An 18,026-nucleotide genomic window follows, 5' to 3' on the forward strand; every position below is an offset into this window, starting at 1 on the left:
AATGACTGAGGTCAGATGTCATAGCATATATCACAATGACTGAGGTCAGATGTCATAGCATATATCACAATGACTGAGGTCAGATGTCATAGCATATATCACAATGACTGAGGTCAGATGTCATAGCATATATCACAATGACTGAGGTCAGATGTCATAGCATATATCACAATGACCTACTTTTCATAAACTTCACTCCACTATCATGAAATATACCTGCATCTTAAATTTGGTCTATACTGGTGAAACTGTGCCCTGGACTAAGGATAAGGCCAAAGATTAGTGCCCTGGACTAAGGATAAGGCCAAAGATCAGTGCCCTGGACTAAGGATAAGGCCGAAGATCAGTGCCCTGGACTAAGTATAAGGCCAAAGAGCAGTGCCCTGGACTAAGTATAAGGCCAAAGATCAGTGACCTGGACTAAGTATAAGGCCAAAGATCAGTGCCCTGGACTAAGGATAAGCCCAAAGATCAGTGCCCTGGACTAAGGATAAGGCCAAAGATTAGTGCCCTGGACAAAGGATAAGGCCAAAGATCAGTGCCCTGGACTAAGGATAAGGCCGAAGATCAGTGCCCTGGACTAAGTATAAGGCCAAAGAGCAGTGCCCTGGACTAAGTATAAGGCCAAAGATCAGTGCCCTGGACTAAGGATAAGGCCGAAGATCAGTGCCCTGGACTAAGTATAAGGCCAAAGATCAGTGCCCTGGACTAAGGATAAGGCCAAAGATCAAAGCACATGTCAAAGTGACCTACTTCTCTTCTTTGCACTCAAACATCCCATGATGTACTTGCATAACAAATCTGGTTACTCCAGGTGTAACAGTATAGAAGATAGGTCCTAAACAAAAAAAATTAAGGCTGAAGTAAACGGTCAAACCATTGGTCACAGAGACATTCTTTTTATAGTCTGCACTTTGCCATCCAGAGATGTACATGTATACCAAATCTGGTTACTCTGGGTGAAGTACTACAGAAGATATGCCCAAGACAAACTCTTTGCAGGGACCGAATTTGGTCAGACGACGAACGGATGGAGTGTAAACCTATAATCTGTCCGGGGAACTGTTGATTACACAGTTCCTGAGGGGAAATCATTCCATTTAAATATTAGGCAAAGATTTCTTCTTTTTGGCCCCCAACCTAAGCTCCATATGTCCATAAAATCTCTGTTATAAGTTCACTGTCAACTCATGATTGCTGGAAAGCTATCTAAAACATCACTGAAAAGTAGAAATGTTCTCTTATAGTTTGACAGAACTCATATGTGTATGTTTGACATTCCTTTCGAATATGTATATAACATTCAATAAAATCTTTGTGAAGCGAAAACAAATGTTTGACAGGCATATTTGTGTTTGGGGTTATATATAAGCTTAAATTTTCAATACAAGCAGCTGTTATGAGACAACTAAGCTTATGGAACAAGTGGATGAAATAACAGCATTGGAAACATCATATGAAGAAGAAAGGCGATGTCTGGCCAATTATCGTGTCTGATGCTACCAGTTCTTTGTACCGAAACAAGTCACAGTCTTCTTTCCTCCTGCAGTGAAAAGTGCATTAAGTATTTACCTGTTACTGGCGACTTTCTCTGAGGCCACTTATGACATCTTTTGTTGTACTTGCAGCACCACCAAACAACAACAAACATGACACCCAGAAAGACAACTCCAGCTAATGGTCCAATCACAACTGAAAATAGGAAAAGTATTCTAATATTGGTTTGTATGTACATTGGAACCTTGTCAGTATAAACACTTAGGTTTGTATGTACATCGGAACCTTGTTAGTCTAAACACTTAGGTTTGTATGTACATTGGAACCTTGTCAGTATAAACATTTTGGTTTGTGTGTACAGTAGAACCTTGTTAGTATAAACACCTTGGTTTGTGTGTACAGTAGAACCATGTTAGTATAAACCATTTGGTTTGTATGTACATCGGAAGCTTGTTAGTCTAAACACTTAGGTTTGTATGTACATTGGAACCTTGTCAGTATAAACATTTTGGTTTTTGTGTACAGTAGAACCTTGTTAGTATAAACACCTTGGTTTGTGTGTACAGTAGAACCATGTAAGTATCAACACTTTGGTTTGTGTGTACTGTAGAACCTTGTCAGTATAAACACTTTGGTTTGTATGTACAGTAGAACCTTGTCAGTATAAACACTTTGGCATATATGTACAGTAGAACCTTGTCAGTATAAACACTTTGGTTTGTATGTACAGTAGAACCTTGTTAGTATAAGCACTTTGGTTTGTGTGTACAGTAGAACCTTGTTAATATAAACACTTTGGTTTGTGTGTACAGTAGAGCCTTGTCAGTATAAACACTTTGGTTTGTGTGTACAGTCGAACCTTGTCAGTATAAACTGTTTGGTTTGTGTGTACAGTAGAACCTTGTCAGTATAAACTGTTTGGTTTGTGTGTACAGTAGAGCCTTGTCAGTATAAACACTTTGGTTTGTGTGTACAGTCGAACCTTGTCAGTATAAACACTTTGGTTTGTGTATACAGTAGAACATTGTCAGTATAAACACTTTGGTTTGTGTGTACAGTAGAGCCTTGTCAGTATAAACACTTTGGTTTGTGTGTACAGTAGTACCTTGTTAGTATAAACACTTTGGTTTGTATGTACATCGGAACCTTGTTAGTATAAATACTTAAGTTTATATGTACATCTAAACCTTGTTAGTATAAACACCTTGGTTTGTGTGTACAGTAGAACCTTGTCAGTATAAGCACTTTGGTTTGTGTGTACAGTAGAACCTTGTTAGCATAAACCATTTGGTTTGTATGTACAGTAGAACCTTGTCAGTATAAACACTTTTGTTTGTATGTACAGTAGAACCTTGTTAGTATAAACATTTTGGTTTGTGTGTATAGTAGAACCTTGTTAGTATAAACACTTTGGTTTGTGTGTACAGTGGAACCTTGTTAGAATAAACACTTTGGTTTGTGTGTACAGTAGAACATTGTCAGTATAAACACTTTGGTTTGTGTGTACAGTAGTACCTTGTTAGTATAAACACTTTGGTTTGTATGTACATCGGAACCTTGTTAGTATAAATACTTAAGTTTATATGTACATCTAAACCTTGTTAGTATAAACACCTTGGTTTGTGTGTACAGTAGAACCTTGTCAGTATAAGCACTTTGGTTTGTATGTACAGTAGAACCTTGTTAGTATAAACATTTTGGTTTGTGTGTACTGTAGAACCTTGTCAGTATAAACAGTTTGGTTTGTGTGTACAGTAGAACCTTGACAGTATAAACACGTTGGTTTGTGTGTACAGTAGAACCTTGTTAATATAAACACTTTGGTTTGTGTGTACAGTAGAACCTTGTCAGTATAAACACTTTGGTTTGTATGTACAGTAGAACCTTGTCAGTATAAACACTTTGGTTTGTGTGTACTGTATAAACCTGTCAGTATAAACACTTTGGTGTGTGTGTACAGTAGAACCTTGTTAATATAAACACTTTGGTTTGTGTGTACAGTAGAACCTTGTTAATATAAACACTTTGGTTTGTGTGTACAGTAGAACATTGTTAGAATAAACACTTTGGTTTGTATGTACATTTGAACCTTGTTAGTATAAACACTTTGCTTTGTGTGTACTGTAGAACCTTGTCAGTATAAACAGTTTGGTTTGTGTGTACAGTAGAACCTTGACAGTATAAACACGTTGGTTTGTGTGTACAGTAGAACCTTGTTAATATAAACACTTTGGTTTGTGTGTACAGTAGAACCTTGTTAGAATAAACACTTTGGTTTGTGTGTACAGTAGAACCTTGTCAGTATAAACACTTTGGTTTGTATGTACAGTAGAACCTTGTTAGTATAAACACTTTGGTTTGTATGTACAGTAGAACCTTGTTAGTATAAACACTTTGGTTTGTGTGTACAGTAGAACCTTGTTAGAATAAACACTTTGGTTTGTGTGTACAGTAGAACATTGTTAGCATAAACACTTTGGTTTGTGTGTACAGTAGAACCTTGTTAGTATAAACATTTTGGTTTGTGTGTACAGTAGAACATTGTTAGCATAAACACTTTGGTTTGTGTGTACAGTAGAACCTTGTTAGTATAAACATTTTGGTTTGTGTGTATAGTAGAACCTTGTCTGTATAAACACTTTGGTTTGTATGTACAGTAGAACCTTGTCAGTATAAACAGTTTGGTTTGTGTGTGCAGTAGAACCTTGTTAGTATAAACACTTGGGTTTGTGTGTACAGTAGAACCTTGTCAGTATAAACACTTTGGCATGTGTGTACAGTAGAAACTTGTCAGTATAAACGCTTTGGTTTGTGTGTATAGTAGAACCTTGTCTGTGTAAACACTTTGGTTTGTATGTACAGTAGAACCTTTTCAGTATAAACACTTTGGTTCGTGTGTACAGTAGAACGTTGTTAGTATAAACATTTTGGTTTGTGTGTACAGTAGAACCTTGTCAGTATAAACACTTTGGCATGTGTGTACAGTAGAACCTTGTCAGTATAAACACTTTGGTTTGTGTGCACAGTAGACCCTTGTTGATATTAACCCTTTTTTTAATGTCAGATTGAATCTTGTTAATATTTGCAGGTCTTATCATTCTGAACATAATTGTTTCAGGTATAATATCATAATTCATGCTGGCAGATTGTTAATTTTAACCCTGTGCTTAATTCTAAAGTTAAGATTTTAAAAGGTTGAACAATTACATTATCAATAGTGAAGATATTTGTGTATTTCTGTGCAGGTTCAATAGAAGATCTGCTGTATGCCACTGCCTGTTAATGTAGCAGACAACTTGTGTGCGACCTCTTGTAGTATCAGGGTGATGTTTGCTTGGCTTTAGCTTAGGTGACCTTGAAGAAATCAAATTGACCTGCTGCACTTATACCAACACTATGGAACCCCATAGCAACACTTAATTAAGGGACCCACCTGCTGCACTCATAGCAACACTATGAGACCCCATAGCAACACTAAATTAAGCGACCCACCTGCTGCACTTATAGCAACACTATGGAACACCATAGCAACACTAAATTAAGCGACCCACCTGCTGCACTCATAGCAACACTATGGAACACCATAGCAACACTAAATTAAGGGACCCACCTGCTGCACTTATAGCAACACTATGGAACACCATAGCAACACTATGGAACACCATAGCAACACTAAATTAAGCGACCCACCTGCTGCACTTATAGCAACACTATGGAACACCATAGCAACACTAAATTAAGGGACCCACCTGCTGCACTCATAGCAACACTATGGAACACCATAGCAACACTAAATTAAGGGACCCACCTGCTGCACTTATAGCAACACTATGGAACACCATAGCAACACTAAATTAAGGGACCCACCTGCTGCACTTATAGCAACACTATGGAACACCATAGCAACACTAAATTAAGGGACCCACCTGCTGCACTTATAGCAACACTATGGAACACCATAGCAACACTAAATTAAGGGACCCACCTGCTGCACTTATAGCAACACTATGGAACACCATAGCAACACTAAATTAAGGGACCCACCTGCTGCACTTATAGCAACACTATGGAACACCATAGCAACACTAAATTAAGGGACCCACCTGCTGCACTTATAGCAACACTATGAGACCCCATAGTAACACTAAATTAAGGGACCCACCTGCTGCACTCATAGCAACACTATGAGACCCCATCTTTTCTTTTCTCTTTTCCTAAGATTTTCAGTGGTGTTTCTTTAGGCACCTGTTTAAATGACTTGAGATAGTTTTTGAGATATTAAACCCCCCAAAATGTATGCATACACTAAGATATCGCCCGAACAAATGAAGTATTGTCTTTCACATTACTGACCCATTTAACTATGTCATATGGCCATGTCATAGATATGGTATTACACACACACATGCAATAAAACCTTAACCGTTTCACCCCTCGGTAACTTGAGTAGACTCTCCCATACATTCATCTGGATTGATGATTGTGGTCTACAGTGGTGAAAAGGTTAAGATGCTTTGATTGGTCTAAACTGTGGGAACATATTCCTACGCCACTACAGGTACTACTTTTATTTACTATATTACGTATCTATTTACTGTTATTTTAAATGAATTTGAAATACTATTTTGTCATTATGATTTTGAGTGCATTTAAAACTGTTCATTATAAAATAAATCTGGCACTACTTCACACTTCGCGGAACGACAATACTAGGAATACTTTGGTTTGGACCAATAAAAAGTCAGCTGATAGCACATAATTTTGTTTGATTTTTTTTTTCAAATTATGAATGTTTGTAATGAATAGAATCTTGCATTTGTGTCCCTGTCATATTGACTTTATTAGGCTTGTTCTATAACTTGATATGGCACTCGCCTAAATATGACATGGACACTCACATAATATCCTCTATGTGACATGTAAACTTAATACTGACTACCAGTATTCATTTTAAAATTCTTACAAAGAACTAGGCACATGTAAACACAATTATACCCTGATCAACAGAATCACAAATATTTACGTGAACAAGCGTTCACTGAACAATGCATAAATGTTGAATGTAAGCAATCATAGATTACTGTTTTCTTTGTTTTATACAACAGCATTTTTCTTAAAAGGTTAGGGTTGGTTTTTGGATGGGGGCGACATGGAATAACTACTTACCTGGACTGAGCTCAAATGACTCTTCAACCTGATCTTCTGTTTCATTATCTGATGGCGGAAAACTGACATTCGCTGATTCTTCAAAAGGGGTTGGTGTACTCTTCAGAGCTGATTTCAAAGGGGACAACAGGATATTCAAATACTTAGTTTGATATTTTAGACAACAACCTGTTATCTCAGACTTGTATTTTGATTCTTACATATTTCTCAGTAAAATACAAATTACCTGTATCCATATTCAGTTCATTTTTGTGCTAATAATATTTTCAATGTCTTTATTGAACTAATGCACTGAGCAAATCTATACTTTAACTAGAGGCTCAATGGGCCTGTATCCCTCACTTGGTAATCAATGCTATGACCTTCAAAAAATGTGCAATCAAATTTATTTGAACAAATCTTATTTCAATTTTTTTTTTAACACATTGGATCATCTGTGACTTTGAAAGTCAGTCAAGGTCATTCATTTGACCAAACGGGATAAAGGGATTATAAGGTGTAGCTGGATAATGGGATAAAGGGATTAGTTGTAGCTGGGTAGTGGGATATGGAGGGATTATAAGGTGTAGCTGGGTAGTTGAGTACAGGGATTAGTTATAGCTGGGTAGTGGAGTACAGGGATTAGTTATAGCTGGGTAGTGGGATAGAGGGATTAGTTGTAGCTGGTTAGTGGGATAGAGGGATTAGTTGTAGTTGGGTAGTGGGATAGAGGAATTAGTTGTAGCTGGGTAGTGGGATAAAGGGATTAGGTGTATATGGGTAGTGGGATAGAGGGATTAGTGGTAGCTTGGTAGTGAGATAAAGGGATTATTGGTAGCTGGGAAGTTGTATAAAGGGATTAGTGATACATGTAGCTGGTAAGTGAAATAAATGGATAAGTGGAAGCTGGGTTGTGAGATAAAGGGATTAGTTGTAGCTGAATAGGGGGATTACAGAATTACTTGTAGCTGGGTAGTGGGATATGGAGGGATAAGTTGTAGCTGGGGAGTGGGATAGAGGGATTAGTTGTAGCTGGGTAGTGGGATAGAGGGATTAGTTGTAGCTGGGTAGTGGGATAGAGGGATTAGTTGTATCTGGGTAGTGGGATAGAGGGATTAGTTGTAGCTGGGTAGTGGGATAGAGGAATTAGTTGTAGCTTGGTAGTGGGATAAAGGGATTAGGTGTATATGGGTAGTGGGATAGAGGGATTAGTGGTAGCTTGGTAGTGAAATAAAGGGATTATTGGTAGCTGGGAAGTTGTATAGAGGAATTAATGATACATGTAGTTGGTAAGTGAAATAAACGGATAAGTGGAAGATGGGTTGTGAGATAAAGGGATTAGTTGTAGCTGAATAGGGGGATTACAGAATTACTTGTAGATGGGTAGTGGGATAGAGGGATTAGTTGTTGCTGGGTAGTGGGATAGAGGAATTAGTTGTAGCTTGGTAGTGCATAAATTTATTAGTTGTAGCTGAGTAGGGGAATAAAGCGACTACTTGTAGCTGGGTAGGGCATAAATTGATTAGTGGTAGTGGGATATGGCGGCATAAGTTGTAGCTGGGTAGTGCATAAATTGATTAGTTGTAGCTGAGAAGTGGGATAAAGCAATTACTTGTAGCTGGGTAGTGGGATATGGAGGGATAAGTTGTAGCTGGGTAGGGGGATATGGAGGGATAAGTTATAGCTGGGTAGTGGGATATGGAGGGATAAGTTGTAGCTGGATAGGGGGATATGAAGGGATAAGTTGTAGCTGGATAGTGGGATATGGAGGGATAAGTTGTAGCTGGGTAGTGCAATAAATTGATTAGTTGTAGCTGAGTAGTGGGATAAAGCAATTACTTGTGCCTGGGTAGTGGGATATTGAGGGATAAGTTGTAGCGGGGTAGTGGGATATGGAGGGATAAGTTGTAGCTGGGTAGTGCAATAAATTGATTAGTTGTAGCTGAGTAGTGGGATAAAGCAATTACTTGTGCCTGGGTAGTGGGATATTGAGGGATAAGTTGTAGCTGGGTAGTGGGATATGGAGGGATTAGTTGTAGCAGGGTAGTGGGATAGATGGATTAGTTGTAGTTGGGTAGTGGGATAGAGGAATAAGTTGCAGCTGGGTAGTGGGATAAAGGGATTAGGTGTATATGAGTAGTGGGATAGAGGGATTTGTGGTAGCTTGGTAGTGAGATCAAGGGATTATTGGTAGCTGGGAAGTTGTATAGAGGGATTAGTGATACATGTAGCTGGTAAGTGAAATAAACAGATAAGTGGAAGCTGGGTTGTGAGATAAAGGGATTAGTTGTAGCTGAATAGGGGGATTACATAATTACTTGTAGCTTGGTAGTGGGATATGGAGGGATAAGTTATAGCTGGGTAGTGGGATATGGAGGGATAAGTTGTAGCTGGGAAGTGGGATATGGAGGGATAAGTTGTAGCTTGGTAGTGGGATATGGAGGGATAAGTTATAGCTGGGGAGTGGGATATGGAGGGATAAGTTGTAGCTGAGTAGTGGAATAAAGCGACTACTTGTAGCTGGGCAGTGGGATATGGAGGGATAAGTTGTAGCTGGGGAGTGGGATATGGAGGGATAAGTTGTAGCTGAGAAGAGGGATAAAGCGACTACTTGTAGCTGGGTAGTGCGATATGGAGGGATAAGTTGTAGCTGGTAAGTGGGATATGGAGGGATATGTTGTAGCTGGGTAGTGGGATAAAGCGATTACTTGTAGCTGGGTAGTGGGATATGGAGGCATAAGTTGTAGCTGGGTAGGGGGATATGGAGGGATAAGTTGTAGATGAGTAGTGGGATAAAGCGACTACTTGTAGCTGGGTAGTGGGATATGGAGGGATAAGTTGTAGCTGGGTAGTGCAATTAATTGATTAATTGAAGCTGTGTAGTGGGATAAAGCGATTACTTGTAGCTGGGTAGTGGGATATGGAGGGATAAGTTGTAGCTGGGTAGGGGGATATGGAGGGATAAGTTATAGCTGGGTAGTGGGATATGAAGGGATAAGTTGTAGCTGGGTAGTGGGATATGGAGGGATAAGTTGTAGCTGGGTAGTGGGATAGAGGGATTAGTTGTAGTTTGGTAGTGGGATAGAGGAATTAGTTGTAGCTGGGTAGTGGGATAAAGGGATTAGGTGTATATGGGTAGTGGGATAGAGGGATAAGTGGTAGCTTGGTAGTGAGATAAAGGGATTATTGGTTGCTGGGAAGTTGTATAGAGGGATTAGTGATACATGTAGCTGGTAAGTGAAATAAACTGATAAGTGGAAGCTGGGTTGTGAGATAAAGGGATTAGTTGTAGCTGAATAGGGGGATTACAGAATTACTTGTAGCTGGGTAGTGGGATATGAAGGGATAAGTTGTAGCTGGGTAGTGGGATATGGAGGGATAAGTTGTAGCTGGGTAGTGGGATATGGAGGGATAAGTTGTAGCTGGGTAGGGGGATATGAAGGGATAAGTTGTAGCTGGGTAGTGGGATATGAAGGGATAAGTTGTAGCTGGGTAGTGGGATATTGAGGGATTAGTTGTAGCTGGGAAGGGGGATATGGAGGGATAAGTTGTAGCTTGGTAGTGGGATATGGAGGGATTAGTTGTAGCTGGGTAGTGGGATATGAAGGGATAAGTTGTAGCTGGGTAGGGGGATATGAAGGGATAAGTTGTACCTGGGTAGGGGGATATGGAGGGATAAGTTGTAGCTGGGTAGGGGGATATGGAGGGATAAGTTGTAGCTGGGTAGTGCAATAAATTGATTAGTTGTAGCTGAGTAGTGGGATAAAGCTATTACTTGTAGCTGGGTAGTGGGATATTGAGGGATAAGTTGTAGCTGGGTAGTGGGATATGGAGGGATAAGTTGTAGCTGGGTAGTGCAAGAAATTGATTAGTTGTTGCTGGGGGGAGAAGTTGTAGCTGGGTGGTGGGATATGGAGGGGTAAATTGGAGCTGGGTAGTGGGGTATGGAGGGATAAGTTGTTGCTGGGGAGTGGGATATGGAGGGGGAAGGTGTAGCTGGGGAGTGCATAAATTGATTAGGTGTAGCTGAGTAGTGGGATAAAGCGATTTCTTGTAGCTGGGTAGGGGGATCTGGAGGGATAAGTTGTAGCTGGGTAGTGGGATAGAGGGATTAGTTGTTGCTGGGTAGTGGGATAAAGGGATTAGTTGTAGCTGGGTAGTGGGATAAAGGGAATTGTGGTAGCTAGATAAGTGGAATAAAGGACTAATTTACTATTTTATCCTTTATATTATAAACACTGGAGTTCTGACAAATACAATGATAATCATTACATTACCTGTAGTAGTACTTTCATTGGTACATATAGGTGGCACCACTGTCTCATTCCACCTCATGTCTTCCCCACATCTCAGCCCATTGCCCTGGATTAGACGGAAGCCAGTCTCACAATGCGGTATACATGTTTGATAAACAGTTCCAATCCATTGTCCAAAGGGCCAACATCTGTATGCTCCATATGCATAACTTGGTAGTAGATCACAACCTTCGAATACAGGAAATATCATATATAAGGGCATTTCAACTTTTACAACAAATTATTTAAATAACCTAACTTTGCCAATGAAAAATTGCTTTTCTGATGCCCAATATCAAAGGATTCAAACAGGTTGATATTGAAATATGTTATTGCTTTGGGCACAGGGGACTGGCTCCAAATGAGATGTATATATGTGATGTAAATAACAAGAGGCCCATGGGCCTTAACATTTACTCAAGTTCTCGTGTTCACAAGGTCCAATAATAACATTATTACAATGTTCAATAACTCTGTAAGTAACTGTCGAATAATTCCCATTTTCAAATCATCTGGGATCTTATTGATATATGGCTGCCTACAAAGTTTCATCAAACTCGGTTAACAATTACTCAAGTTATCGTGTTCACAAGGTCCAATAATAATAATATTACAAAGGGCAATAACTCTGTACACAAAGTTATCAAACTTGGTTAAAGGGGCTGGTCAGGGGAAAAATGTCATATTTGCTACAAGAGGCCCATGGGCCTTAACGGTCACCTGATATATTTATACAGAGAGTTGATTTTGTTTTTAACATGAACAGAAATATTATTCAAAGTGACAAAAAACAATAAAACCACCTTATTCAATATCTAGCATACAGATTTCAGACTAAAAAGGATTTGAAACTAGCACCTCTGATTCTAAACAAGGAAAATGAAGAAATTTTAGCACACTGACTCCTTTGAGCCCCACCCTACAGCCCTTGGGGGTAGGGCTGGCTCAAAATTTTCAAAGTATCAAACTGTCAATTCAAGGTTATAATTCCAATCAAGTTATTAACATGTAATATTCAAAGTATCATTTGCCATTATAAACCATAATAAATTTTGCCCCCCCCCCCCCTTCCCCAGGGGGTAAACGTGAGACCCTAGGGTCATAAACCTTAAGACCCTTCCATCTATGAAGAGTATTTGATTCTACCATATCTGGGTCTTGAGAAGAAGATTTTTGAAATTTCAGTAAATTCGACCCTTTTTGGCCCCACCCATCAGCCCCTGGGGGTCAGTCAGGGCTGATATGTGCTTATTATCAAACTGCTACCTAATACTGATAATGCTAACCCAAATTGAATTACTTCCAATGGAAATTAAACAAATGTTGGTCCAAAATGTGATTTCCCTATATAAACTATAGTAAAGTTTACCCCCTCCCCAGGGGGAAACGTGAGACCCCAGGGTCAAGAAATTCACAATTTCGGTAAAGCACCTTAAGACCCTTCCATCTATGAAGAGTATTTGATTCTACCATATCTGGGTCTTGAGAAGAAGATTTTTGAAATTTCAGTCAATTCAACCCTTTTTGGCCCCACCCATCAGCCCCTGGGGGTCAGTCAGGGCTCATAGGTGCATACTATCAAACTGCTACCTAATACTGATAATGCTAACCCAAATTGAATTACTTCCAATGGAAATTAAACAAATGTTGGTCCAAAATGTGATTTCCCTATATAAACTATAGTAAAGTTTACCCCCTCCCCAGGGGGAAACGTGAGACCCCAGGATCAAGAAATTCACAATTTTGGTAAAGCACCTTAAGACCCTTCCATATATGAAGAGTATTTGATTCTACCATATCTGGGTCTTGAGAAGAAGATTTTTGAAATTTTAGTCAATTTGACCCTTTTTGGCCCCGCCCCTCAGGCCCCTGGGGAATTGGGACTAAACCGGCCACTCTTTTTGTTGACCATTCTCCATGGAAGGTCCATGCAAAATTTCATTGAAATTGGTTCAGGGGTTTTGGAGAAGAAGGTTTTTGAAATTTTAGTCAATTTGACCCATTTTGGCCCCGTCCCTCAGGGCCCTGGGAGCTTGGGACTAAACCGGCCACCATTTTTGTTGACCTTTGTCCATGGAAGGTTCTTGCAAAATTTCATTGAAATTAGTTCAGGGGTTTGGAGAAGAAGTCGAAAATGTAAATTGTTTACGGACGCACGACGGACGAAGGACGACGACGGACGACGACGGACTAAAGGCAATTGCAGATCACAGATGTAATTTTACCGCACGCGCGTCATCAACAGTCCAAATGTTAACATCGCGGCGAAAGAAAAAGATGCATGCAAAAGTCATGGCAGGCACAAGGTATCAATACCGTTATATATAACAACAACATATAGGTAGGAATACTACACTTGCATCATACATGACCTTTGAAAACAATTATTTACGTATAGTATTGCTGTCTTGTCCGCTAGTTGAGTCCGACATGGCACATGACAGCATGCTATTGTTGTTATCTTCACTGCCTCACTTTTGAAACAACCACGTGACATATATAAATAGATCTGCGCTAAATTTACCTGGGCTTCCCCGAGATTACAGTGGTCAAAACTGGACATTACAAGCAGAACTCGACCATCATATTGCCGTGGTATAACTTTTGGAAGGCCAGAGAACGGATTTAGACCTATTTATTTTGTAATTTTTTCCCCAACCAGCCCCTTAAAAATTTACTCCAGTTATCGTGTTCACAAGGTCCAATAATAATAATATAACAAAGGGCAATAACTCTATAAGTTACTGTCGAATAATTCCCATTTTCGAACTCGTCCGAGATCTTATTGATATATGGCTGCCTACAAAGTTTCATCAAACTTGGTTAACATTTATTCAAGTTATCGTGTTTACAAGGAAAAGTTAACGCACGACGTACGACGACGAACAAAAGACTATCACAATAGGTCACCATGACCTATGGTCAGGTAACCTAAAAAGTTACAACCACTTTGATCTTGATACCCTGAAACATGCACGCACACAAGGTCATACACTTAAAGTTGATAAGTTGATTTTAATATTCATTTGTTTTTTCTGTATGTTATTATCATCCTGAAACACAAGGATGTTGTCAGTGGTGTACCCATATTTGACCTTTATATAAAGTTTGACCAAAATCCGTGAAAAAATGAAGTTGCTAAGTGTTTAAATTGAATCAGTTGATGATTTCCTATATATAGCAACAGTGACCTTGGTCTTAATCTTGGAGCCCTGAAACACAAGAATGTCAGAGGTATACCCATATTTGACCTTCGTATAAAGTTTGACCAAAATCCGTGAAAGAATGACGTTGCGAAGCGTTTAAAATGAATCAGTTGATGATTTTCTATATATAGCAACGGTGACCTTGGCCTTGGAACCCTGAAACACAACGTCCGAAGTATACTCATACTTGACCTTTGTATAGAGTTTGACCAAAATCTGTCAAAGAATGAAGTTGCTAAGTGGTTACATTGAATCCGGACGGGACGGGATGCGACAGGAGGGGTGTTTACATTGAATCCGGACGGGACAGGACGGGACGGACAAGGGCAACACTATATGCCTAACTAAAAATAGTTAAGTTAAGTTTGTCAGGACAATGAGTTGATCATTTCTAGACCAAGTTTCAGTTAATTCGGCCTATTAGAACTCTATTTAAAGTTTTAAATAGTTATTTTCCAAAATGGCAGCCATGGCAGCCGTATTGGATCTTTGATGGACCTGGTAAAAAAACATTTTGTCAGGACCATGAGTCGATCATTCCTACCAAGTTTCAGTTAAAACGGCCCAGTAGAACTTGACTTTAGTTTGAAATAGTTTTTCAAAATGGCCGGCCTATATTAGATTTCTGATCGACCTGAAAAAATAACAACACTTTGTCAGGACCATGAGTCGATCATTCCTATGAAGTTTCAGTTAAATCTGCCCAGAAGAACTTGACTTTAAGTTTGAAATAGTTTTTTAAATAGCGGCCGTGGCAGCCATATTAGATTTCTGATCAACCCAAAAAATAACAACACTTAGTCAGGTACAGGAGTCAATCATTCCTACCAAGTTTCAGTTAAATAGGCCAAGTTGAACTTGACTTTAAGTTTGAAATAGTTTTTCAAAATGGCTGCCGTGGTGGCCATATTGGATTTCTGATCGACCTGAAAAATAACAACACTTTATCAGGACCAAGAGTTGATCATTCCTACCAAGTTTCAGTTAAATAGGCCAAGTTGAACTTGACTTTAAGTTTGAAATAGTTTTTCAAAATGGCTGCCGTGGTGGCCATATTGGATTTCTGATCGACCTGAAAAATAACAACACTTTATCAGGACCAAGAGTTGATCATTCCTACCAAGTTTCAGTTAAATAGGCCAAGTTGAACTTGACTTTAAGTTTGAAATAGTTTTTCAAAATGGCTGCCGTGGTGGCCATATTGGATTTCTGATCGACCTGAAAAATAACAACACTTTATCAGGACCAAGAGTTGATCATTCCTACCAAGTTTCAGTTAAATTAGCCCAATAGAACTTGACTTTAAGTTTGAAATAGTTTTTCAAAATGGTGGCCATATTGGATTTCTGATCGACTCGAAAAATAACAACACTTGGTCAGGGAGTTGTCAGTAACATTCCCATGAAGTATCAATGAAATCCCTTTGACATTATTTCAGCTTAAGTTGAAAATGTAAAATGTTAACAGACGACGCACGACGACGGACGAAGACGGATAGCAATAGGTCACTTGAGCTAAAGCTTAGGTGAACTAATAAAACCTCCTATAGTTCTAAGACATATCAATGACCCACTTTTGACATATTGGTGTATAGTAATATAAAAATATAACCACATACAAAATTCTAGTATGAGAGTAAAGAAGCAAACACAAAACCAAACCAAGCTGTATGTGAGAACTAATGGAAAAGTACAGGTGTAAAACTGACACACAGGTATGACAGAGATTACAGGTGTAATACTGACACACAGGTATGACAGAGATTACAGGGGTAAAACTGACACACAGGTATGACAGAGATTAAAGGTGTAATACTGACACACAGGTATGACAGAGATTATAGGTGTAAAACTGACACACAGGTATGAATTCTAGTATGAGAGTAAAGAAGCAAACACAAAACCAAACCAAGCTGTATGTGAGAACTAATGGAAAAGTACAGGTGTAAAACTGACACACAGGTATGACTGAGATTACAGGTGTAATACTGACACACCGGTATGACAGAAATTACAGGTGTAAAACTGACACACAGGTATGAATTCTAGTATGAGAGTAAAGAAGCAAACACAAAACCAAACCAAGCTGTATGTGAGAACTAATGGAAAAGTACAGGTGTAGAACTGACACACAGGTATGACAGAGATTTCAGGTGTAATACTGACACACAGGTATGTCAGAGTTTACAGGTGTAAAACTGACACACAGGTATGAATTCTAGTATGAGAGTAAAGAAGCAAACACAAAACCAAACCAAGCTGTATGTGAGAACTAATGGAAAAGTACAGGTGTAAAACTGACACACAGGTATGACAGAGATTACATGTGTAAAACTGACACACAGGTATGACAGAGTTTCCAGGTGTAAAACTGACACACAGGTATGACAGAGATTACAGGTGTAATACTGACACACAGGTATGACAGAGATTACAAGTGTAATACTCACACACAGGTATGACAGAGATTACAGGTGTAAAACTGACACACAGGTATGACAGAGATTACAAGTGCAATACTGACACACAGTTATGACAGAGATTATAGGTGTAATACTGACACACAGGTATGACAGAAATTACAGGTGTAATATTGACACACAGGTATGACAGAGATTATAGGTGTAATACTGACACACAGGTATGACAGAGATTACAAGTGTAATACTGACACACAGGTATGACAGAGATTACAGGTGTAATACTGACACACAGGTATGACAGAGATTACAAGTGTAATACTCACACACAGGTATGACAGAGATTACAGGTGTAATATTGACACACAGGTATGACAGAGATTACAAATGTAATACTGACACACAGGTATGACAGAGATTACAGGTGTAATACTGACACACAGGTATGACAGAGATTACAGGTGTAATACTGACACACAGGTATGACAGAGATTACAGGTGTAATACTGACACACAGGTATGACAGAGATTACAGGTGTAAAACTGACACACAGGTATGACAGACATGATGATTGTTAAACACTTGCCTACAACTGGACCACAGTAACACCAGGGTATAAATGTTGCAGTCACATTCAGGGAGTTCTGACTTCGACAGACATGATTTACACATTCCTGTAAATCGTCTTGACAGATGTGACACAGCTGCTCCTCCCCACTTGATGTTTCAGTAATGCTGAAAACATATAATGTATTGTTATCAGTGCTGAAGGCTATACAAACATATAATGTATTGTTATCAGTGCTGAAGGCTATACAAACATATAATGTATTGTTATCAGTGCTGAAGGCTATACAAACATATAATGTATTGTTATCAGTGCTGAAGGCTATACAAACATATAATGTATTGTTATCAGTGCTGAAGGCTATACAAACATATAATGTATTGTTATCAGTGCTGAAGGCTATACAAACATATAATGTATTGTTATCAGTGCTGAAGGCTATACAAACATATAATGTATTGTTATCAGTGCTGAAGGCTATACAAACATATAATGTATTGTTATCAGTGCTGAAGGCTATACAAACATATAATGTATTGTTATCAGTGCTGAAGGCTATACAAACATATAATGTATTGTTATCAGTGCTGAAGGCTATACAAACATATAATGTATTGTTATCAGTGCTGAAGGCTATACAAACATATAATGTATTGTTATCAGTGCTGAAGGCTATACAAACATATAATGTATTGTTATCAGTGCTGAAGGCTATACAAACATATAATGTATTGTTATCAGTGCTGAAGGCTATACAAACATATAATGTATTGTTATCAGTGCTGAAGGCTATACAAACATATAATGTATTGTTATCAGTGCTGAAGGCTATACAAACATATAATGTATTGTTATCAGTGCTGAAGGCTATACAAACATATAATGTATTGTTATC

At 38.8% G+C, this 18,026-nt stretch overlaps 1 protein-coding gene across 2 annotated transcripts in view; it reads right to left on the reverse strand.

The window, feature by feature from the left end:
• Positions 1 to 18,026, reverse strand: part of LOC110449687 — a 65,036-nt gene that overhangs the window by 40,640 nt on the left and 6,370 nt on the right. For both annotated transcript variants that reach the window (XM_021496714.1, XM_021496713.1), the window contains exons 3-6: positions 17,150 to 17,298; positions 10,920 to 11,126; positions 6,664 to 6,771; positions 1,573 to 1,692 (exon numbers count right to left, since the gene is read on the reverse strand). In XM_021496714.1, coding sequence (XP_021352389.1) covers positions 1,573 to 1,692; positions 6,664 to 6,771; positions 10,920 to 11,126; positions 17,150 to 17,298 — 584 coding nt within the window. The remainder of the gene's footprint in view (positions 1 to 1,572; positions 1,693 to 6,663; positions 6,772 to 10,919; positions 11,127 to 17,149; positions 17,299 to 18,026) is intronic.

Source organism: Mizuhopecten yessoensis, unplaced genomic scaffold (genome assembly GCF_002113885.1).
Source record: "Mizuhopecten yessoensis strain PY_sf001 unplaced genomic scaffold, ASM211388v2 scaffold4783, whole genome shotgun sequence".
Taxonomy (NCBI): Eukaryota; Metazoa; Mollusca; class Bivalvia; order Pectinida; family Pectinidae; genus Mizuhopecten; species Mizuhopecten yessoensis.